General features: G+C 57.0%; 1 protein-coding gene across 1 annotated transcript in view; it reads left to right on the top strand.

Annotated features, from left to right (window-relative positions):
• Positions 1-22,579, top strand: part of PITPNM3 (PITPNM family member 3) — a 94,033-nt gene that overhangs the window by 65,738 nt on the left and 5,716 nt on the right. The window contains exons 7-19 of the mRNA XM_058560007.1: positions 1,811-2,000; positions 2,623-2,745; positions 3,187-3,371; positions 5,723-5,895; positions 7,165-7,335; positions 8,641-8,835; positions 9,411-9,559; positions 11,235-11,351; positions 14,166-14,282; positions 14,672-14,820; positions 15,107-15,256; positions 18,348-18,531; positions 22,413-22,541. Of these exons, the coding sequence (XP_058415990.1) occupies positions 1,811-2,000; positions 2,623-2,745; positions 3,187-3,371; positions 5,723-5,895; positions 7,165-7,335; positions 8,641-8,835; positions 9,411-9,559; positions 11,235-11,351; positions 14,166-14,282; positions 14,672-14,820; positions 15,107-15,256; positions 18,348-18,531; positions 22,413-22,541 (2,032 nt within the window). The remainder of the gene's footprint in view (positions 1-1,810; positions 2,001-2,622; positions 2,746-3,186; positions 3,372-5,722; positions 5,896-7,164; positions 7,336-8,640; positions 8,836-9,410; positions 9,560-11,234; positions 11,352-14,165; positions 14,283-14,671; positions 14,821-15,106; positions 15,257-18,347; positions 18,532-22,412; positions 22,542-22,579) is intronic.

The raw sequence follows: 22,579 nt of genomic DNA, 5'->3' as shown, positions 1-22,579 counted from the left end.
CAGAAGCTTGGGGCTTCCGTAGAGAAGAGCCCCTGCCCACTTGGGGAGGATGGACAGGGCGTCCCCAGCCTGGAGAAGGATGGGGAGCCGTGTGGCTGGTCAGGTGTGGCTCTGAGGAGGGGCTCAGCTGTGCGGAGGGGCAGGAGGCCCCTGCCCCAGCTTCCAGCGGTTGGGAGAGAGCTTGGGGAGGGTGTGCAGGGGCCTTATGCTTCCCTTCCGGGAGAGAAAGGCAAGTTCCCTCTGCCTTCTGGACGGGGAGCGGAGACTCGCCCTGATTTGTCTGTGTTCCCGGGACAGGCACAGGGCAGATCTCAGTCAGAGCTGGAAGGAAGATTAAGTCAGTAGTTCCCCAACCTGGCTGATGGCCAAATCCCCGTGTGGTTCTTGTTAAACCGCGAGACTTCAGCCCCACCCCTGGGGCGTCTGAGGGGGGCAGGGAGGAGCCCTGGAACCTGCATCTTCACCGACTGCTCCGGGCTTCTGCTCTGCAGTGAGGTTTGGGAAGCTCCGTTCCCTTCACACTCCAGCTTCGGGAGTTAACTGTGCTCCTTCGTAATCAATCTCAGGACCCCCACCCCCTCGCCCCCAGGATCTGACCTTCAGAGCTGGGTCACCCAGCCCAGGCCAGGAGGATCTCCAGGAAGACGGATGGCCAGCCCCTCAAGGGGACCAGGGGACCGTGGGAGGGAGCGTAGCCCCCACCCCCAGGCAGCGCCTTGCCAGGGCCATCCATCACCCTAATCACTGCCGGGATGGAGCTCTTTCCCGGCTAATTAGGATCTCTCCGGCTGCAGTCCAGGCCTGTTTCCTCTAATTTGTGTTCTCTGGAGATGAGGAATGGCTGTTAGGCCGGCCTTGCATACCACGAGGTCTCTGCCACCTGCCCAGGGTGCCCTTAGCCCTGTCACCTGCCCCATTCCTGTCAGGTCCCCAGTGGGATCCGTATTGGGCCCTCGGTCAGCCTGAGCTTAGAGCATGGGGGAAGGGCAGGCTCTGGGTAGGGGGTGGGCATTCCCTCCCTCTGTGGTCCCTCCTGGCCAGCTGGGTCCCAGGGGACGGAGGCGGGAGGGGTGGGGGTGGGGGTGGGGTTGGGGGCAGGCAGCCAGGAGCTGGTCCCAGATAGGTCTAAGCCACCCAGAGAGGGAGGGACTTGCTAGTGGGGAGGCAGGGAAGTGAGGGTGGCCATGCAGGGGCTGGACGATCCACTGGCAGAGGAGGTGCTGTAGGGCAGGCTCCCTTGTCCTTTCTGGGGTCACAGCCCTTTCCACAAAGCCGACGAAGGGTCTGGATCCTCTCCCCAGAAAGAAGGACACAATATTGTGCGTGCAGCTGCATGCCCACCTCCAAGTTGTGGGTGACATGTGATCCCCCTGTCTTGCAGATCCTCTTTCCTTCTTTCTAGCTTCCCTAAAGCCTTCCTTGAGGCCTACTTCAAACCCCACCTACTCCAGGAAGTCTGCCATGATATGTCCCCACCCTGACCCACACCAGTAGCTTCCTTCACAACTGGGGTGTCTTTTGGGGCCATGCAGAAGAGGGTGAAAGAGCTCTGCTGTCACGGGAGACTCCAGGGCCCACAGCACAGGCTGGCATGGAGATGGACACGTGGGGGTCAGCACAGGCTTGGCTCCCCTCCAGCCCCCTACTGCCTGGGCTTTGTCTTGTCTGGCTCCTGCCTGGGTCCTTCTGAAGAGCCCCGGAGCAGAGGCCCAGTTCCTGGCCAGGATATGCTGTCTTCTGCCTGGCCTGCAGCTCCAAACCCACCCTCGGCCTGATCCCGGCTGGGCTTACCTTGCCCCCCTGTCTGCAGCCTGAACCCCTACAGCCACGATGAGGGCTGTCTCAGCAGCAGCCAGGACCACGTCCCTCTGGCCGCCCTGCCCCTGTTGGCCATCTCCTCCCCGCAGTACCAGGATGCGGTTGCCACCGTCGTCGAGCGAGCCAACCAGGTCTACGCAGAGTTCCTCAAGTCCCCAGATGGGATCGGCTTCAGTGGGCAGGTAGGATGGCCCGCCCTCGCCTCCCCATCCCCGGCCCTGCCCTGAGAGAGCCTGGGGTCTGCCGGAAGGATCTAGACCAGGCTGATCAGGAGCTGTAGCTTCTGAGATCCAAGGAGGATTTTGAGATATTTGGGTTTGTCCTCGTTTTACAGATAGGAAAACTGAGGCCAACATCTGAGTTCCGATTCTGAGCCCATGCTCATCCCTGGCCCGATTTGACCCCAGCCTAGCCTGATTCCTGTCCTCAGGCTGACCCTGGCCCCGTTTGACCCCTGACCTAGCCTGATTCCTGTCCTCGGGCTGACCCTGGCCCAGTTTGACCCCTGACCTAGCCTGATTCCTGTCCTCAGGCTGACCCTGGCCCAGTTTGACCCCTGACCTAGCCTGATTCCTGTCCTCAGGCTGACCCTGGCCCCGTTTGACCCCTGACCTAGCCTGATTCCTGTCCTCGGGCTGACCCTGGCCCCAAAATGAGTACCCCTCCCCCTGTTGGGGCTCTCTCAGTGCCTCCCTGCGACAGGTTCCTCATCCCCCCGTGGACAGGTGACCTGCACTCTGGCTGGGTCTGGGGGTGAGGAGTCAGCGGCGGGCAGGCCTGTAGTCCCAGCTGTGCCTTCTCCAGGTGTGTCTCATCGGGGACTGTGTGGGGGGCCTCCTGGCCTTCGATGCCATCTGTTACAGTGCGGGGCCCGCGGGTGACAGCCCTGGCAGCAGCAGCCGGAAGGGGAGCATCAGCAGCACCCAGGTGCGGGCCAGGTGGTGGGGATGGGGGGGGTGTCTGCCCTTGGGAGCTGCCCCCAGTCCCAGGGGAGCAGGGGCCTCTCTGGGGGAGGTAGTCTTAGCCCTAAACACCTGTAACAGTAATATCCAGGTTACAAAGTATTTATCACATCCTACAAGACTAGCAAGAGACTGTTATCACAGGGGAGGAAGTTGAGGCCCAGAGAGGGCTAATTTAGGGTTGGGTCCCAGGGCAGCTGTCCAGAGTCCCCCTGGATCGCCTTGTGGATACAGGAGACAGCCCTGTGCCCAAAACCCCACCATTCCCGTGTCGTGGCTTCCACACTCCTTTTGGAAGAGGTATTTCCTCTCACATCTAGGAGAAAGGGGCTCCTTTTCCTGGGAGGGGCGGGGCCCAGACTCTCTGGGGACCGCAGCGCCCCCCTGTCCTCTCCCTGGCCCCAAGGACAGCCTGCTTGTGGCGGAGGAGGAGCGCAGCCTGGCCGGGAGCAAGCGTCTCAGCAAGAGCAGCATTGACGTCTCCAGCGTGCTGGAGGATGAGGAGCCCACGAGGCCGTTGCCACGGAAACAGAGCGACTCCTCCACCTATGACTGTGAGGCCATCACTCAGCATCATGCCTTCCTGTCAAGGTAACCGCGCCCTGTGCCCCACCTTCCTTCCTGCACAGCGTCCAGGGGAGGGAGGACCTCGGCTCAGAGTCAGCTGCGAGGCCTGGGACCACTTGTATGCCCCGGGCCCTTCCATGGGGCCCAGAGACAAGCACTGAGATGCTGAGTCCAAGGCCACTCCCGGTGGGCCCTGCACCAAGACCCGGGACCCTGCGCTCTGTCCCTGCTCCACCCTGACATGCAGAGAGACGGGACAATGCGTGTCACCTCTCCGAGCCTCAGCTTTGTCTTCTGCAAAAGGGTGAACGCTGCCCAGCCTCCTGCACTAGTGAAAGAACAGATGTGGCTGTGTTGTGTGAGCTGCTCCTGGTGTGTGTTCTTATTATTTCGCAGATGGGGCAGCAGAGGCTGAGGAGGTCAGGAACTTTCCTGGGATCACACAGCCAGTTACTGGCGAGCTGGGGCCGGCATTCTGGCCTCCCAATCCCCAGTACACAACACACTTTTATTCGTAGCCCAGGCAGGTCCCTCCACGGAAGGTTCACCCTTTAACTTTCTAGAAGAGCCATGTTATTCGACACTGGCTAAGTGAATTAGCTGCACATTTATTCAGGATACAAATGGGTATTGGACCTAGACCCAAATTGGAAGGAGTGCCTCTTTTCCTCTTCCCTTTTTCCTCAATTCATTCCTCCCTTCCTTCTTACCCAGTGATGAGTATCCTGAGGTCGTTACAACATTTGCAAAACAGATCATCTTACCACCCAGAGGGAACCACGGCTAGCACGTTGGAGTATTTCCTTTTATTATACTTTTTGACATGCTGTGCATATAGTTTTACTTTTAAAAAAGACTTTTATATTGTGAGCTTTTCTCCCTATAATTAAAAATCCTTGGTAAATATTTTTAATAATATTTATTCAGTGAATGGACAGCATCTTAATCCCAGTAACTGGACACTTTGGCTTTTTCCAGTTCTTTGCGCTCCAGGGAATATTTCTGTGCATAAACATTTGTGTATGTATTAGGGTTATTTCGTCCGGATGGACTCCTGGAGGAGGACTTCTTAGGTCAAAGGCTCTGCATATTTAAATCTCTGACTATTTAAAGCCCCTCTGACAGATTATTCTTTAGAAAAACCTCTACATTTCAAGTCTGGGTTACAACGTGAAATCTCCACATTTCTGGTTTGTCCTTGAAAAATCCCGTAAGAGAGCCCCACGTTTGGAAAGTGACAAGGAGTTGGAGGCTTTTGGTAGCTGATCCAACACAGCCAGCTTTTCCTGCTGGTGGAGGGACAGATGGCTGTTTCTTTGGCGATTAAGTAGTTGGTGTGTGGTTGGGGACTATGCTGTACATGAAGTATGTATTACACACAGAGTCGGGATCCTCGTGGTGAGATGCTCAAACGTCGAGGGGCAGAAGGAAGTGTGTGGATTCAGATTCAACTTTCCGGACCCTCACTCACAGAGAGTGGGGGACTTGCCCACACAATTCAGTCATTGTTTCCAAAATTCCACTTCTCCTCCAACTTGAGTATTTTTGTTGAATTTGCATTCAGTTAATTGATTCATAGGTCATGTGATCCCACTGGATCGTCTTAAACTCTGAGCTACACCTAAATGCCAGCTGGAAGGTCAGGGAGGTGCCCAGCTTTCCTGCCCACTCTGAGTCTGTGGCTACACATCATCCACTCGGACTCTTTGGGGCAATGAAAGCCTGGGATGGGAATAGTTGGAATTCTGTGTGTCTCGTGTTTTCCTTTTTAAGCTCTGCTTCGTCTGCAGGCTGGAGGGGAGGGAAGACCAAGCTGTTTGCATCTGTGTCTGCGGGTTGTCTGGAACATGAGTTACAATGAAAGCCCTAATCCTGGCAGGAGCAACATCGTCCAGCTGGGCTGTGTATTAGCCAAGCTGGGCTTCTCTGCTAGATGGTGCAGGATTTCACAGTGCGCCCATCACAGAGCCAGCACGAGGGGGCAGGCCCGCCACCACGTAGGATGCTTAGGTGTCCTCAGCCCATTTCAATAAGTAAAGTTTTACTGGATCACGGCCACGTGTATTTGTTCAAGTATCGTCTATGGCTGCCTGCATGCTACAATGGCAGCGTTAAGTAGACGTGATAGAGACCATATGGTCCCCAAAGTCTAAAGTATTTGCCATCTGGCCCTTTACAGAAAAAGTTGGCCGACCCCTGCCTGAGCCAAGCCTTGGTGGCCAATGCTGAGATGGTCGCCAACTTGTGCTGATGGTGTCTGGCAAGTGGTTGCGGGTTCTGAGCCCTGCCCCAGAAATGGTGCTGCCCTGCTGAGTGAGCTCCCACACCCTCGGTCCTCCCTAACCTGTGCTCCCGTGTCTTCTTCCCTCCGGCAGCATCCACTCGAGCGTGCTGAAGGATGAGGCTGAGCCCCCTGCAGCCGGGGGGCCCCAGCTCCCCGAGGTCAGCTTGGGCCGCTTGGATTTCGATGTGTCTGACTTCTTCCTCTTCGGCTCGCCCCTGGGCCTGGTCCTGGCCATGCGGAGGACGGTGCTGCCTGGGCTGGACGGTGGGTGTGTGGCAGGCTAGGCCTGAGATAGCTTTGTGTCACTCGGTCACTGTGTCAGGGCCTCAACTTGGGGAGAGTGAGGGTGGGGGACAGGGGCAGGAAGGGTCGGGGAGTCGGGGTAGATGGAGAGAGAGGAGAGGCGTCAGAAGGAGGGGAGGGGAGGGAGAGTGGGGTAGTCCCCCAGATGGGGCAGAGGAGAGGCAGCCCCGGGGGGATTTCACTGTCCCTGTCACATGCCCCGGGCTGATTTGTGGTCCTATTGTCCTGTTGTCAGACCCTATGGGAAGAGAAACCATAAATATTTACCCTATTTCACCCCACCCTCTCCTTCCCCAGTGCCCAGGCAGACCCCCTGCAGCCAGGTCGGCTTACTGACCCCTGCATAGACCTGAGCCCACCTCCATGCCTTTGCTCACGCGGTACCCGCAGCCTTGAGTGCCTCCTCCCATTCCTCTAAGATACACACCGAGGCCATTTGCACCAGCGGGTGGGTTAGCAATGATGCGAGAACACGAGAGGCTCGAGGCACCTCGGGATCAACAGGTCAAGGCTTCTCAAACTTCTGCATCAAAGCTCACCAACAAATTGCTACGGAGCAGTTAAGAAGGGAGGGTCTCTGCTTGAAGTGGGGAGAGGAGGCAGAACTCCACGGCTGCCCTTAATGTCACTAAGGAACACTAGGGCTCCGTGGGTGCTGGACCGGCCAGTCCCCTGACCTGGACGGACAGGGAGGCACACTGAGGCCTCAGTGGAGACACCTGCTGGTCAGGGAGAGAAGTGTACTGCCAGCTCTAGTAAACCACCAACTCCGATGATCCCCAGGCCCAGGAATTGAGTGGGGCCAGAGGAAGGGGCTGCTGCTCCTGACTGAAGGGCCTGGGTCGGCTTCATAGATCTAGTAGCAACTAAGCAAAAGCTGGAAGAATTTAAAGGAGTTTGACCTGTGGAAATAGTGGAGGGAGGGCCTGCCAGGAGGAGGAGACAGCTTGAGCAAAGGGACAGGGACAGGAGAGCAGCAGCCTGGTCGAGGAGCTGCAGCTGTCCACCATGGCTGCAGTGCTGGGTGCCTACAGCACTGCTCCCGAGTGGGACAGGTTGGCAAGGCCTTGAGTGCCAAACTGAACATAATGGCTTTGAGCCTGTGGGTAATAGGGAGCCATAGCAGCTTCTTGAGCAGAGGAGTAGGCTATGCAAAACTGCACTCAGGGGAGCCGTCTAGGCCAACGGTTCTAGCAAGGGGCCTCCTCTGTGTATCCTCCCACCCCCCAGGTTTCCAGGTGCGTCCTGCCTGCAGCCAGGTCTACAGCTTCTTCCACTGTGCAGACCCCTCTGCCTCACGGCTCGAGCCACTGCTGGAGCCCAGGTTCCACCTGGTGCCGCCTGTCAGCGTGCCCCGCTACCAGAGGTTCCCACTGGGCGATGGACAGTCCCTCCTCCTCGGTAGGCTCTCGGGGGTGGGAGAGAGTGTGCTGGGCTGGAGGTTGGGCCTCAGCCAGGCGGCACTCGAGGACCACCCTCTCCAGTCCATTCCCTCCAAGCTGGCAGCTGAGGGAGTGACTAGACTCAGCAGAGCAGGGTCTGTGTGCTCTTGGGGGAGAGGAGAACAGGAAAACAGCTGACTCACCTGCCTTCCGAGTGGCCCACCTGTGTGAGCACTTGCTCTGTAGGAGCCATCCTGGGGCTCAGAGACTCAGGCTCTGCCCCCAACAAGCTCGCCCCGGCTAAGCTCCTGTGACCGGGGCCAGCATGATGCTTGAGCTGTCAGACCTGATTCCAAGTCCAGGGATCCCTGCTGAGTGCTGTTCCCCAGTGCCCAGCCTGGACTCTGGAGGTGCAGGGCAGGGAGTGTGTCATCCTGGTGGGCTTCACGGAAGAGGGGGCCTTTGGCCAAGGCATTTGAGCAGGTGGAAAACAGCGGGAGCATGGGAGTTTGGGGGATCTTCTAGGTGGAGGGAACAGCAGCAGCAAAGGCAGGTGGGTTTGGGGAAAAGCCAGTGGACTCCAGGGCTCACGTAGGGTGAGCAGGGCATGGACTGGGGCGTGGTCAAGGGGAGACCCGTGACGTACAGTCAGGGGTTTGGAGATCAGGTCAGAGGAGGTTTAGCCAGAGCCTGTTCCGGGGTTTGGGCCAGATTGTGGGGGGAGCGCTGTGCATGTGGCTCATTCAGGGTTAAAAACCAGCCTCACCCACTTCAATGGAAACTTAATTTCCACAGTCCTCCTTTGTCAGGAGCTCCCAGAGATGGAAGAGGCTCTGAAACCTCTGCCATCCTGAAATGTGTCCCTCTTTGGTCAGGGCCTCCCCCTGCCCCCAGAGGGCGCTCTAGCTCCCAGGGAGTCCCCAGTCTCTCCCAGGCTCCACCACAACCCTTTGTGGCCCAGGAGAGGAGTTTGATACAAGAGCACGTGGTTGCGGGTCACCCCGTCACAGACCTCAGCTGTGCTTTTGGGGGCAATCCCCCAGAGGCACCCTTGGCAGCAGGGGGTGGGGGTGATGGTTGGGACCCCAGCTCGTCCTGGCATAACTCATAACTTAGAGGAGGAGAAACCCAAGGATGCACTACGACGGAGTCTGGCCAGGCCCTGGAGGAGTGACAGGTGCAGGTTGCCCGTTGGCAGGTGAGGGAGCAGGGCCAGGCTGGCTCCTCTCTGAGCGCCCAGCCTCCCGCCCAGCGCGGGCTGGCACGGTGTGTGGGCTCTGCTTGAGTCATACTACTCGGCCCTGACTGCGAAATTCCCCTCCAGCCGATGCCCTGCACACCCACAGCTCCCTCTTCCTGGAGGGCAGCTCCCAGGGCAGCCCACCGCTTCTCGACGCCCCTGCCTCGCCCCCTCAGGCCCCGAGGTCCCAGCGCCTGGGACGGAGGATGAGCCAGGGCAGCTCCCACAGCGAGAGCTCAGAGTCCTCGGACAGCCTGGCACCCGTGGGCGCCTCCCGCAGTGAGTGAGGGTCTTCGGGGGCCCTGCCTGGATGAGAGGGAGAGGGACCTTGCTCTGGGTGGCCGCTGGTCCACCGCCAGGGCTGCAGAGGGCGGGGGAGAAGGGGTAAAGAAAATCTAGACTGAACTCTGACCTCAGAGAGAACTTTGACCTCTGACCCTGGACAAGGCCCTGACCTCTGACCATGGGCCGAGCCATGACCTCTCGAGGCCTAGACTGAGCTCTGACCTCAGCCCGAGCCCTAGTCCCAGCATTCAGTTTTCCCACTGGGAATCCCTGCTGACCAGTGGCCCTGGGTGAGACAGTGGGCGTCTCCACGGGTCTCACTCCCGAGGCCAGTTTTCAGCACGCGTCTTAGAGGAGGGGTGCGGGGCGAAGGGGCTGTGGGTTGTGAGAAGGTGGGAGGAGGAGCCGCACGTCCCCCAGAGCTCACTTCAAGCTGGGCACTCCGGCCCCAAACTCGTGCCCTGAATGGCCCATCCACCACTGGGTCTGTGCAGTGGGGTCCTGCGCCGCCCCTTGGGTCAACGCCCCAGGCAGGCCACTCTTTCCTCACCTCCCTCTCGGACCTGCAGTCACGGCCAAGTGGTGGGGCGCCAAGCGCATCGACTACGCCCTGTACTGCCCGGATGTCCTTACAGCCTTCCCCACGGTGGCACTGCCCCACCTCTTCCATGCCAGCTACTGGGAGTCCACGGACGTGGTGGCCTTCATCCTGAGACAGGTACTGCTGCCCCTTCCTGGGCCCTGCCCCCAGGGCACCTTTGGGGGGTCCCATCCGTTTATGTCTGGAGAAGAGCCTTGCTTTGTGGGCCATTGGGAAGGCATTGGAGCACTTAGCCAAGTCGGGGGTGGCACGGTCAGATGATGGGTTTTATAAAGAACACTGGCTTCTGGCTAATGATATGGTACTTTCTAGAAAGTTAAATAGAAATTACATGGGAGAATGTACCCATGTGTCAGCTTGAAGACTGGAGTAATAAATGCCTGCTCCCCTGTGGGTCTCAGTGTCCTCATCTGTCACCTAGATGGGGGAGCAGAGAGGCAGTGACTGAGGGAGCATCTGGGGGAAGGAGGGTGGGAGGTGGGTGGGGGTCAGATCACGTGCAGCCTCGATGGCCAAGGTCGGGAGTTTGATTTTATGCTGGGTCTGATGAGGAGCCACTGCAGGGTTTTGAGCAAAGGAGAGATTAACTGACTTGTATTTTTAGAAGCATGAGGCCCATTATGAGGCAAGTAGAGGAGCCCACCTTCTAGACGGCAGCTTGGGCTAGGATCCTGGTGGAGGAGGTGCTGAAGGGCAGCTGGACTTGTTGTGGTGACAGGCCCTGCTGATGTCTGGGGGTGAGGGAAAGGGGAGAATCCAGCGGGTCCTGTTTTCCACTTGAGTAGCTCTGGCGGTGCCATGCCGTAGGGCGGGGAGGAGCAGGGCTGGGCCGGGCTGGGCTCGGGGACACTGAGTCTTGGGTCTGGGCCTGGGGAGTGTGAGGTGCCTGTTGGACATTGGGAAGGCAGGTGAGCAGAGAGTCCAGAGCTGGGGGAAAACGTCAGGCTTAGAGAGAAATGTGGGGTCATCAGAGCTTGGATGGCGTTCAAAGCCAGCGTCGGGTGCGACACTCTGACCCTGAAACCAGCTCCAGCGTGTGGGTTTTCCCCATACCATGCAGTTCTCTGGCACCAGCTGGGTGTCCTACAGTTCAACTCAGTTCTGACACTGTCTACCTGGAGACGGCGTCAGGTTCCACAGGTTAAGGGCTCAGACCCTCTGCACCCCCCCCAATTCAGATGCTAATCGCACGTCCAGGTTGTCACCTGGGCTTCTGACCAACTAGCTGTAGACTGGAGGTTCCCACGACCCCCTCCCTGGGTTTGATTAACTTGCTAGAGTGGCTCACAGAACTCAGAGAAACAGTTTACTGTTGCAAAGGATATAACTCAGGCACAGCCGGATGGAAGAGGTGCACAGGGAAGGTGTGGGGAAAGGACCTGAGCTTCCCTGCCCTCCCCAAGGGCACCACTCTCCCCAGATCTCCACGTGCTCCCCAACCCGGAAGCTCTCTGAATCCTGTCCTTTTGGGTTTTGTGGAGGCTTCATTACTTAGGCACGATTGGTTAAACCATTGGCCCCCGGCAGCTGATCCAGCCTCCAGCCCCTCTCCCCTCCCCGGACGTCAGCTTGGGCTCGGAGGGCAGAGCATTTGGGAGACAGTGGTCTGGCTCCGCCGTCAGGACAGGCGGGCAGGGAGATGGGTCCTGGGGCCTCCAGCCTCCTGAGGGTTCCAGGCTGGGAGGTGGGGAGGCTTGAGGAGGGCCCCGCTGGCCACAAGCTGGCGGGCCCTGATGCCCTGGGCAGGAGGGAGAGGGGTCAGGACGGCCTGATCCTGCCCTGCTGTTACCAGGTGATGCGCTACGAGAGCGTGAACGTCAAGGAGAGCACTGGCTTGGATCCTGCAGCGCTGAGCCCCGCTAACCCCCGTGAGAAGTGGCTTCGTAAGAGGACCCAGGTCAAGTTGCGGGTATGTGCAGGCTCGAGTTGCATACGGGTTGGGACTGTGGCCTCAGGGAGGTGGGGCTGCCCCTGGGGGCTTGGGTGTCCACCCGGCAGGTAAGGCCTTCATTTAGGCCTCAGAGATTCGTGCTCACACAGGCGGGGATTCATGCTTAGACGAGGCCCACGGCACTGCAGTGGGGCAGGCTAGGGGCTGGGGAGTGTGAGATGGGGGAGCTGGTTCCCCGTGGCCTGGCTTCACAGGAGCACCAAGGGTGGGCCGTCCAGGGCACTGGGGATGGTGAGGAGATGCCAGTTATGGAGCAATTGCTACACGCCAGGCCTCTGTAGATGTGGATGTGAATCAGAAAGAGTCCCACCCACAACCACGGGGCTCACAGTCTGATTCATCTGGTGTGGTATTTGCCATGACAGAGGGAGGCACAGATTAGGAAGAAGATGGAGAGAAGAATTGTCAGGGCAGGCCATGCAGCGCTTCCCTGAAGAAGAGTCAATTTTGTAAGGTATTGAAGTATGAATAGGAGTTCAGTATGCATACATTCATTCATTTACTCAGCCAACAATCCTCAGTGCCCATTGTGTCCCAGGCCTTGTGGCTGGGGAGTGGAGCATAGGGATCTACAGACAGAGCCACGGCTATGGTGGGCACTTCCAGTCTGGTGGGAACATCAGACAAGGATCCCAAGAACAGTCCTGAAAGGTAGAAGGTGATCAGTGCTCCATGAATCAACTCCTTCTTTGTAAACATATTTATTGAGATATAACCACATTTTATACAATTCACCCACTTAAAGTATATAATTCCGTGGATTTTAGCGTATTCACAGATGTGTGCAACCATCACCACAGTCAATTTTAAAACATTTTCATCACCTCAAAAAGATGTTCCTTACCCTTTAACTATCATTCCATTACCCCCATACCCCCAGCCCTAAGCAGTCAGTAATCTACTTTCTGTCTAAGTAGATTTGCCTATTCTGGACATTTCATAAAATGGAATCATACACTATGTTGTCTTTTGTGCCTGGCTTCATTCACTTAGTGTAATGTTTTCAAGGTTTATCCATGTTGTAGCACATGTCAGTACTTCATTCCTTTTTATGGCTAAATAATATTCCATTGTATGGACATACTACATTTTGTTTATCCATTCTTCAGTTGTTGGATATTTGGGTTGTTTCCACCTTTTGTCTATTATGAATAATGCTGCTGTAAATATTGGTGCATAAATTTTGTGTGGACCTGTGTTTTCATTTCTCTTGGGTGTATACCTAGGAGTGGAATTGCTGGATCAAATGGTGACTCTAGTTTAATTATTTGGGGAACTGCTAAACTTTTCTAAGGCAGCTGCACCATTTTACATTCCCAGCAGCAGTGTATGAGGTTCCAATTTCTCCACATCCTCACCAACTCTTGTAATCTGTCTCTTTGATTTCAGTCCTCCTAGTGGGTGTGATATGGTGTCTCACTGTGGTTTAGATTTGCATTTCCCTGATGACTAGTGACGTGGAGCATCTTTCCATGTGTTTATTTCCATGAATCAACTCTTCCCTCTCCAGGGTTCTTGTAGGGGGCCTGTGTCCCGCACTTGACTGTCTCTGGGTCAGGATCCATGACTGGTCCCTCTCTGCGTCCCCAGAGCCCAGCTCAGGGACCAGTGCAGATGAGGTGCCTGCAAATATTTGTTGAATTGAACTAAATACTGTGGGGACTGAGAGGAGGTAGAGACCATCTTTGGGGAGTCGGAGGGGACAAAGTTGTCAGGTCAGAGTGGATGGGCTGGAATGTGGGGGCAGAGGGTTAGAGATTCCATGGAGAGTAGGGGGACCAGTGTGAGCACAGGCCTGGAGGCCCTGCAGAGCCTGGCCTGCAAGAACCAGAGGGGTTTAGAAGGGGAACAGCAGGAGACAGACTGAAAAGGTTGCCCAGGCAAGGCTTGACCCTGAGCTCAGGATTCAGGCTTCATCCAGAAGGCACCGGGTGTTAACAGATCAGTGCTTTATAAAGACGATGGATCTGCCGTGGGGTCTGTTTTTGAATAGGAGCTCCATTGAGAAGCTATTAGCAGAGTCCAAACGAGAGGTAATGCAGGTGTGGGGAGAGCAGAGTGTGTACAGGAAGGGGCACCCGGTTACATGGTTTGGGTCTTGAAGCCAGGCTGGGGGCAGTGGGCGGTTGGGGCCAGCGCAGGCCTTTGAGCTGCGGAATGAATTGAAACCAGAGTGAAGAAGGATGGGGATGTTGGGAAGGTACAGACAAAATGATGCAATGTCCAGGATTGCTCCAAAATAATCCGGGGTGGGGTGGCGTGGGGTGGGGTGTTCTGCAAGGGCAAAAGGAAACCATTCTGGTGCTGACTAAGCCATGGAGCTGGGGCCAGGCACACGGGAATCGTTACCCCATTCTCTCTACTCTTGTACGTTGGAAATCTCCACCTCAGAAAAGACGGGTGGTAAATGGCCGTTGGACATGGGCTGTGATGGGGAAGGACAGACTGAAGGTGACCCGGTAGTTTCCAGCCTGGAACACTAGGAGGGGGACAGGCTGTGTGGACTGGCTGTTACCCCAGGGCCGTGGGGCAGAATCGAGAGCAGAGAATGCTTGTCTGCAGGAACCCCAGTGCTGCCTCGAGACAGCGTGAGGGTCAAAGGGTCTGTTTTCCTCGTGGGTTCCCAGGGAACACATCTCGGAAACTCTACCAGAAGTTAATAGGAAGGCACGATTCAGCAGGTCCACACCCCGCAGCTAATCCTAAGGACAATATAATGAAAAGCAAGGTCAAGCCCCCCTTACAAGGTTGAGCTGGTTTCTGTCATTCCAGAATGTCACTGCTAACCACCGGGCCAACGACGTGATTGCTGCCGAGGACGGCCCCCAGGTCCTGGTGGGGCGGTTCATGTACGGGCCCCTCGACATGGTGGCTCTCACCGGAGAGAAGGTATGCAGGCTGGGCCATCCCCTCCTCGGCTGGGCCCTCACACACCAGGTGCCTCATGGTACCACATGGCACGTGGGCCGAGGGCTCAGTGTGGGCAGAGCTGTGCGTGGTGGGAGCACGGAGCAGGGAGACACTTGTCCTGCCGGGCAGGTCAGGGAAGGCAAGCAAGGAGAGAGGGATGAGCTTGGTGTGTCTGAGGAGTAATGAGAAGCCAGCGTGGCTGCAGTGGAGAGAGAGGGGGAGAGAGAGGATGGTAGGAGCCAGGGAACAGCATCACGCAGGGCCCCAGTCCCTGCAGTCTTGGCAGAGAGCTCCCCGGCCCGGCCCCTGAGCCACGCCTGCAGCCCCCCGGCCTTCAGCGAGTCCCCTGGCCCCCTCACTGCCTGCAGGTGGACATCCTGGTGATGGCAGAGCCGTCCTCGGGCCGCTGGGTGCACCTGGACACGGAGATCACCAACAGTAGTGGCCGAATCACCTACAGCGTGCCGCGGCCCCGGCGCCTGGGGGTCGGCGTCTACCCCGTGAAGATGGTCGTCAGGTAAGACTCAGGGGACATTCTCATGGCAGTGTCACATTTCTGTGGCCCTTCCAGCCAGGCCTGTCCAGAAGACGGGGTCTTCGGGTGCTCTCTTTTGGGTCCCATCCCTGTCTGCGTGGAGAAAGGAAGACGGACGAGGTCACCAGGCATGGCATCAGGAGATGCCATCGAGATTCTCTCTGACCCTGGCCCTGACTGAGCTCTGCCCCAGCCGCTGGCTGACCTCAGGCCTCAGGCTGACGCCTGTTCCTGAGCGCAGGGCTGACCACAGGCGGGGACCTTTCAGGGGCGACCAGACCTGCGCGACGAGCTACCTCACGGTGCTTCCCCGGGGCATGGAGTGCGTGGTGTTCAGCATCGATGGGTCCTTCGCGGCCAGCGTGTCCATCATGGGAAGTGACCCCAAGGTCCGGCCGGGGGCAGTGGACGTTGTCCGGTGAGTGCTACCTCCCTGCAAGGGACATGTCCCCCCGGGAAAGCAGCTCTGGGGGAGATGGGTGTGTTTTTTCTGGTTTCCTCCAGGAATTCCACTGGTCTCCAGGGCAGGAGCCGGGAGGTCCTGGCTGCACCTCCAGTAGTAATTTACTGAGGGTCCTTGAGAAACTCCTGCTGCTTTCTCGACTTTAGTCCCTTCCTCTGTCCCTCCCTGCCTTCCTTCCTCCATTTATTCCAACAGCGTCTGAGCATTCTGATCCCAATCAGGATAAAATCAGTGTGTTCTGATTATCTATGGCTGTGTAACAAATGGCTCCAATCTTAGCAGCTGAAAATGATACTTTATTCCTCTGTCTCATGTTCTCTGCATGGACTGGGCTCTGCTGGGACCTTTTCACATGGGGTCCCTCCTGCAATTACAGTCAAATGGTGGTCTGGGCTGGGGGTCATCTGAAGGCTCCCCTGGGCTGGATGTTCAAGATGGCTTCTGAACTCATGTATCTTGTTCCTCCGCTGGGGTCTCTCTTTCTCTCTCTCCATGTGCCTGCTCCATGTGACCAGCCTGGGCTTCCTCCCAGCATGGAGTCTCAGACTAGTCAGACTTGGTGCATGGCGGCTGGCTGTCCTGATGGTAGCCGGCTTCCTCTGTGTCTTAGAGACCCAGGTGGAAGCTTCAGGCTTCTTATGACCCAGCCGTGGGAGTCCCAGTGTCCGTTCCACTGTGTTCTATTGGTTATGAGCTGGTCACAGGTGCAGCCCAGATTCAAGGGGAAGGGACCACATAAAGGTGTGGATCCTGGGACCCGTGGCTCACTGTGGGCTGTCTTTCAAGACTAGCTGACACACAGTGCTAACTGAGAGATGGGAGCTATTACAGCCGATTGGAGAAAGCAGAGCAGGCTTCCTGGGAGAGGTGGCATTTGAGATAGCCTTTGAAGGATGAATGTCTATATATTTTTATTTTACAAAAGCCATCCATGCCATTGGACAAAGATTAGCAAATGCAGAAATGCAAAAAGAAGAGAATACAAAATTGATTTTGATAGGCCAAGAAGGAGGACACAGGGTGACAAGGACAAAGATGAGCAGAGCATGTTTGGGGACCAGGTGGAACAAGTTCATGGCAGTGGGATTGTGGAGGCCAGATTAGGACAGGGCAGGAGGTGTGGCGGGAGACGCAGTCCCCCAGGGCTAGTGTGTTGCTAAGAGGGGTGCGGAAGGATTTTGCCAGTAGAAAAGCAAAAGAGGTCCACTTGAGTGCCTTCCTCCCTTCCCGCCTCCCTGTCTCCATCCATCCTTCCTGAGCCAGGCTCTGTGCTGGGCCCTGACGCAGAGGGAGCTCATGGTTGGAGGAATCTCACAGTCTAGCAGGGAAAACAAGTCAGGGCCATGAGAAACTGTGACCCAGGACTCCAAGAGATCAGAACCCCAGGAGTGGAACCCATCCTGGGCCCTGGGAGTTCTTGGGGTTGGGCGGGGCCTGCCCTGCCTCAACACAGTCGCAGTGGTCGCTTTGGGGAGAGAAGACTAGCCTGGCTCAGGGGCTCCTAGGAGGCCGCTGACCTCAAGATGCCACTGGCCCTGTGGGAACAGGCCCTGGACAGGCTCAAGCTCATCTCAGGGGTCAACCTCCCCCTTGTAAGGCTGGGTCATTTATTCCCATTACGACGTCTTCTCCAGACCCCTCCCGAGTCAGCGTCCCCTCCCACAGCTTGGAAAGGGAGGCTGTGGTCCTTCCTCTCTGGGGCTCCACCTGGTGCTCCCAGCTCCTTCCCCTGGGGTCCTGGGGCCACTGTGGTGCTCTCCAAACTTTGCTAGTCACAGAAGCTGCTCTTTATCATCACAGGTCACTGGGCCCCACCTCAGAACTAACCAGAATCCCCGGGGTGACATCTGAGACTGTACGTTCTTACAAAATCTCCCCAAATCTCTCAGATCATCTTCCAAGTTTGGAAACCCCCAATCTGTGGTAGCCAGTTGGTGGCTAGGGCCACAAAAGCCCCCAAACTGGTCTGGGCTCGTCTGACATGTTGCAGCCAGGATTCCATGTGACGTCACGGAGAACACTTTCCCATTGTGCTGCGAGAAAAGAGAGGCTGATTCTGCTGGGGAAGCAGGGAAGGCTTCCTGATGGCAGGGGCCTGGAATGATGGGAGGATGGGAACACAAGGAGATGGAGGCATGAAGGCGGTCTAGGGGAGGGGTCTGCAGCAGAGGAGCACAGGGCTCGTCCAGGGCAGCAAGGCATCTCCGTGTGGCTGGAGCGAAGCCAGGCTCAGAGCAGAGCATGGAGGGCCACCAGTGCAGAGGACTTGTGACCTGAGGGCACGGGGGAGCCATGAATGGGCGAAGGAGAAATGGGGTTAGAGTCATGATTTCCAGAAATCACCATGGAAACAGTACGGACAATAATAAAGCCACTGTAGAGCGCACACCATGCCCAGGCATGTTGGGGGGAGCGGTTAATTCATTTCATCCTTAGGACAACCCTATGTGGTAGTTGTTATTATTACCCCCATTTTACAGATGGGGAAACTGGAATCTTAGGGTTAAGTAACCTGCCGAGGTTGCACAGGTTGGACTGGAGTAGGGAGCTGGAGGGAAAGAGGCTCCCAGGCGGCTCTCATAGTGGCCCAGGCGAGAGTGGGGTCCTGAGCTCAGGAGAGAAGTGGGTGACAGTGAGAGGCTGGAGTGAAGACCCTGCTGAGTAGAATGAAACACTCGCTTACTGATGGGGGAGGAAGGAGGAGACACAGAGGGAAGGGGAGGAGTCAAAGGCGGCTTGTCTCTTGCTCTGGACACTTGAGTGACAATGGCGGCATCATGCAGGAGGGGACAAGAGCAGAGGGGGCAGCAGTGAGGAGATCGGTTTTGTTGTGGGCATGTGGGGCCTGTGGGTCATCCAGGAGGGATGTCCAGGCTCAGGGGCTCAACCAGGACTGGGAATTTGGGGGTCCCCCTTGTTTCCCTTAGTGCTCCTTGCAACAGTCCCTCTGCTTCTCAGGGTGGGCAGCAGGCAGAGCAGGCCGCTGGGCAGTGGGTGGCCTGCATGGGGCTGGGGCCGGGCTGGACCCTGCAATGCTGTCTCCCAGGCACTGGCAGGACCTGGGCTACATGATCCTCTACATCACGGGGCGGCCGGACATGCAGAAGCAGCGGGTGGTGTCGTGGCTGTCCCAGCACAACTTCCCACAGGGCATGATCTTCTTCTCGGACGGGCTGGTGCACGACCCTCTGCGGCAGAAGGCCATCTTCCTCCGCAACCTCATGCAGGAGGTGAGTGTCCAGCCCCGGCGGGGCTTTGGCCAGGGGCGGGATGAGACCTCCACGTCCCTCCTCCACTCCTCCTCCATCAACCCCGGGGGCCTCATCCACTTGTTCTGCATCCTCCAACTGTGCAAGCCAATGCCCAGTTTGCAAAGTACATTCCCCTGGATCTCAGTGGCTCCTTTGACAGCCCTGCAGGTAGGAATTATCATCCTCACCACCAGATGAGAAAGATCAGGCTCAGTGAAGCCCAGGACTTGCCCAACATCTCAGAGTCAGACTTCCCTCCTTCATCTCCTGACCCTAAAGCCTAAACTCTTGTCTCTGCATCTGGTTATGCATTCAGCAGACACCTCAGTGCCTATCGTGTTCCTTCTGTCCTCGGTGTTGGGGCCACATAGAGACAAATAGAACCTGGGATGTGCTCTCTGGAGCTATGACCTGGAGCTGTGTTTGGTCCTCACAGTGTGTTCCCAGGACCCGCAGCACGGTGCCCCTGGAGCGCAGTAGAGATGTAGAATCTCTGCCCCACCCCCCACAGACCTCCTGACTCAGAAACTCTGGGGAGGGGGCCCAGCAATCTGTGTTTTAACAAACCCTCCAGGGGATTCTGATGCTTGCACAATTTTGAGAACTGCTGATCTAGAGCAGGGGTTGGCAAACTGTGGCCCACGGGCTAAATCAGGCCCACAGCCTGTTTTTATGTGACCTGTGAGCTAAGGATGGTTTTTATACTTTTAAATAGTTGGGGGGGGCGGAATCAAAACAAGAATAATATTTTATGACGTGTGAAAATTATATGAAACTCAAATTTCAGTGTTTATAAATAAAGTTATTTATTTATTTATTTTTTTTGTGAGGAAGATCAGCCCTGAGCTAATATCCATGCTAATCCTCCTCTTTTTGCTGAGGAAGTCCGGCTCTGAGCTAACATCTATTGCCAATCCTCCTCCTTTTTTTTTTCCCCAAAGCCCCAGTAGATAGTTGCACGTCATAGTTGCACATCCTTCTAGTTGCTGTACGTGGGACGCGGCCTCAGCATGGCCAGAGAAGCGGTGCGTCGGTGCGCGCCCGGGATCCAAACCCCGGGCCACCAGTAGCAGAGCGTGTGCACCCAACCGCTAAGCCACGGGGCCAGCCCTATAAATAAAGTTTTATTGGAACACAGCCATGTGATTTCTCATGTATTGTCTATGGCTGCTTTTGAGTTACGACGGAATAGTCAAGTAGTTGCGACAGAGTGCACAGCCTAAAATATTTACTATTTGGTCTTTTACAAAAAAAGTCTGCCCATCCCAGATCTAGAGGAAGAAAGACATGTAGATCAACAATTTACTTATGGGTAATTAGACAATTTACTGATTGGCAAATAGAGGAGACAGTACTGGGGAGGCCAGGGAAGGCTTCTGGGAGGTGGTAACTTTTGAGGTGAGTCTTGAAGCATAAGTATGAGTTTGTCAGGTGGACACGGAAACAGCATGTGCAAAGGCACTGACATAGGAAAGAGCCTGGGATGTTCTTAGAGCTGCAGGTGTCCAGGATAGGGGTGTGTGCAGGGTCAGACCTGGTCAAGTGGGAGCTGAGGCCCCAGAGGTCATCAGGGACCTGGGCTTCGCAGGCCATGAAAGCCTTGGAAACCAGGCCAAGACCATGAACTCTCTGCTGGGGGCAGTGGGGAGCCATGGAGGGGCTTAAAGCAGGGGAGTGGCAGTGTCTAATTTGGGTTGTACAAAGATCCCTCTGGCAGCTGTGTGGAGAACAGATTGGTGGGAGAAATGAGAAGCAGGGAGACCAGTTGGGGGCTGCTGCCCAAGCAAGAGACAGAAGACCAGGATCAGGTGGTGGCCATGGGGTGGGGAGAAAGGCACGCACAGGCGGGAGAGTCAGGAGGGGGAACTGTCGGACTCAGTGATGGCTGGATGGGGGCGTGAGGAGCTCTCAGATGTCTGTCTTGGGAGACCAGAAGGGATCGAGGTGCTACTACCCTGACCGGGGTCTCCGTGGAGGCAGAGTTGGTGTCTGTTTTGTCACCGATCTGTCTCCAGCACCTGGGGCAATGACGGCACATGGCAGGCACTCAGTAAAGGTTAGCAGAATGAATGAGTGAATGGATGGAATGAGGGGGCACAGAGGAGGACCGGCTGGAGGAAGACGAGCTCAGCTGTGGCCACATCGAGGCTGGTGTGGCCGGGACACGAGCCACGTGAGCCGCAGGGCGTGGCTCAGGGAAGGGGCTGACTGCAGGTGGAGACGAGGAGTGTCAGCAGGGTGCAGGTCCCTGAAGCCAGGAGACGGGAGTGGGAGGAGTCAGTGCTGGGCCCCGAGAGCAGGCAGAGGAGCTGGCGGAGGAACCAGCGAGAGCCAGAGGGGGAGGAGGCCAGGAGAGAAGCTTCCAGGTGCCAGGGAGGAGAGTGCCCTTCTTGTGGGGAGGTGTGGTACAGCGAGGACCGTCCACTAGATGAAGACTGGACACTGATGGCCTCGCTGGGGTAGGGACACTTCACAGGTCCAAGGGGGCAGAAGCAGTGGAGTGAGAAGCAGAGAAGGTGGGTCTCAGCTCAGAGGGGTTGTGCGGTTGGAGAGGACTCACTGGACTGAAGGTGCAGGAGTGAGCTGCTCCTTCTGAGCTCAAGGCCGGCTGAGAATAAAGCAACCAACGAGGAGCAGGCAGTGGGCTGAGGAAGGCCTCCCTTTGGTTCATCCAAGGCAGAGTCACCTGCGGGACTGGGTAGCGGTTCAGGGAGGGAGGTAAAAATCGGGGAGAGTTTTTCGGTGGCGGCAGAAAGGCTGTGTAGGGCAGGAGCCGTGTGGTCCTGTGTTTCTCCTGCAGCCCTCGGTAGCTGGCATATAGGAAGGGAGAAGGTGGATGGTGGAGAAATTCCAGGGCTGAGGCATGGCCAGGCGGGGGTGGGAGGAGGATGAGGGGGCCGGAGTGGAGGGGGAGAACACAGGGGTGCCACAGGGAGCCCAGGCTGGATGAGGAGGGGGTGAGGCAGGAGGGGATGTGCACAGAACACAGGCGTCGATGAGGCTGGAGCGCAGCTGGGGTGGGAGCTGTAAGAGGCGTGGAAGGGAGGGAGCGGGGTCAGCTTGGGGATGCGGACGTTCAGAGTTCAGAGAGGGCAGTGCTGGAGGTGACGGCCACTGACCTTAAAGAGGCCTAGAGGCTGAGGTGGTAGGTGGGTTATCCACGTGGGCAGGAAGCCATCCCAGTGATGGCGGGACTTAGGAGGAAGGAACGCTGAGACCGGGGACCACAAAAGTCTCCAGTGAACTTGCGGGGAGGGTGAGTGAGAGAAAAGAAGACGACACAGATGGGGGCTCAGAGTGAGGAGCAGCTGGACGGTGAGCCCCTCAGAGGAGGGAGTGGGTGAGGATCTGAAGTGACACTGGGGCGAGGAGGAGCGTGGGCAGTTCTCTGAACTGGGAAGAGGCTTCTGGGGAGGATGTGCGACCAGTTAGCAACAGGCAGCAGCCGTATGGTGGGCCTCAGTCTGGTGTGGTGTGGCTGGCCCAGGGTCAGGGGCCAGACAGAAGTGGCCTCTGGTCTTGGCCCTGTGATATGTAAGCTAGGAACTCGATTTCCGTGTCCACGAAGGAGCACTTTGCCCCCTTGTTACATAACCTACGGATAGTGCTGCTGGAGTAGGGTCAGCAGATGGTGTGGCCATGACTTACCAGGAGAGCCCTGCGTCAGGCCTGGGGTCTGGGTGCGGCATGGGAGCTGGGAGAGGGGGCCACTGTGGGGGGTGGTTCCTGACACAGGGCAGACCCATGACTTGGAGTCTAGGTGGGCAGATGAAGCGTCCCTAAACAGAGGCTCTCGGGGTGGGGGGAGTCTAAGAAGACTTCCTGGGGGGTCTCCCTCCATGAGCTGCCCTGTCTTTCAGTGCTTCATCAAAATCAGCGCGGCCTATGGCTCCACGAAGGACATCTCCGTCTACAGCGTGCTGGGCCTGCCACCCTCCCAGATCTTCATCGTGGGCCGGCCCACCAAGAAGTACCAAACCCAGTGCCAGGTGGGTAGAGGCATGGCTGGGGGCCAGGGAAAGGGTTG

Source organism: Diceros bicornis, chromosome 18 (genome assembly GCF_020826845.1).
Source record: "Diceros bicornis minor isolate mBicDic1 chromosome 18, mDicBic1.mat.cur, whole genome shotgun sequence".
Lineage (NCBI taxonomy): Eukaryota > Metazoa > Chordata > Mammalia > Perissodactyla > Rhinocerotidae > Diceros > Diceros bicornis.
The sequence above is the reverse complement of the archived record's forward strand: the minus strand, read 5'-3'. Positions and strand labels throughout refer to the sequence as shown.